Below are 1192 nucleotides of genomic sequence, written 5' to 3' on the forward strand. Positions count from 1 at the left end.
TTCCTGTTCACCATATGAAATGTGTCCGGCTAGACGATTTATGAAACCTTCTTGAAGTAAACTATTATGTCAGCGTGACTCTAGCGTTTTGTGAATTACACATTAACAAGACATAGTTTATACAAGGTAAGAGATCAATGACACATAACAGTTACAGGAGAGAGAGAGAAAGATCGCTAGTGTTGTATGCAGGACATTACTGGGATATTTTAGTGTGATAAAATAATAACTAAATAAATGTATATATATATATATATATATATATATATATATATATATATATATATATATATATATATATATATATATATATATATATATATATATATAATTATATACACGTGTGTGTGTGTGTGTGTGTGTGTGTGTGATAAAATATAAACTCAATATTAATCAATATTAGGGTTACCAATGTTTTCCCAGGGCATGTCCTGTTTTCAATTTCTGTCTTGAATATAACAATTGTCTATCCATACAGAGGGGGGACTTTAAGTGTATCAAAATTAATAAGGAATCTTTGAGTATCTCATTGCCGGGCAGAGTGTCCTGGTTTTCGGAAATCAAAATATGGTCACCCTAATATAATAACACCTATCTTCACATGATCATCTTTCTAAGAGTATGGCATCGACTCCTTCTCCATCTCCTCACAACCGGAACAGAGATGAGGATGAGGATGATCTAGTGGATGGGATGATCTCCAGGACAGGCTGTGCTGAGCTGCACTATGCTCTGCAGGACTGTATGGCTGAACATCAGGACTGGAGAAAGTGTCAAACTGAGGTTCAGAAGTTTAAGGAATGCATGACCACCTTCCAGAACACTCGAAAAGAACAGCTCCTAAAGCAAAGGATGTCAGCTACACAATCTGCCTGATGTACAGGCCTCTTGAGATGAGTTAATTGAAAGAAATCTTTCATGAAGGGTGTACTTTTTCAGTACATTTTATTTAATGTTTAATGTACAGAGTCAGAGCGTTTGAGTGTGTTAGTGTAATGCAATGATGGGACCGTTTTGGAAGATTACTGTGACTCTTAAAAGCTTGATTGTATAATTGTGCTATTGGTTCAGATTGGAAGACAGTGAGAAATTGTTGTTAGACAATTGCATGTAGATAAGTTTCAGAAACAGAAAAATAAATATATGATCTAATATTGTTATACACATAAAAGTTATTATTATTATTATTATT

At 33.8% G+C, this 1192-nt stretch overlaps 1 protein-coding gene across 1 annotated transcript; it reads left to right on the top strand.

Annotated features, from left to right (window-relative positions):
- LOC137062509 (cytochrome c oxidase assembly factor 4 homolog, mitochondrial-like) lies at positions 1–1192 on the top strand. Its single transcript, XM_067433380.1, has 2 exons — positions 1–126; positions 619–1192. Exon 2 carries the CDS (start codon positions 622–624, stop codon positions 874–876), a length of 255 nt encoding a protein of 84 aa, XP_067289481.1. The 5' UTR covers positions 1–126; positions 619–621; the 3' UTR covers positions 877–1192.

The sequence above is a fragment of the Pseudorasbora parva genome, chromosome 23 (genome assembly GCF_024679245.1).
Source record: "Pseudorasbora parva isolate DD20220531a chromosome 23, ASM2467924v1, whole genome shotgun sequence".
In the NCBI taxonomy this organism is placed as follows: Eukaryota; Metazoa; Chordata; class Actinopteri; order Cypriniformes; family Gobionidae; genus Pseudorasbora; species Pseudorasbora parva.

Bases quoted from the DNA above. Each gene is read 5' to 3' on its own strand.
- LOC137062509 (XM_067433380.1), top strand. From the start codon at position 622: ATGGCATCGACTCCTTCTCCATCTCCTCACAACCGGAACAGAGATGAG.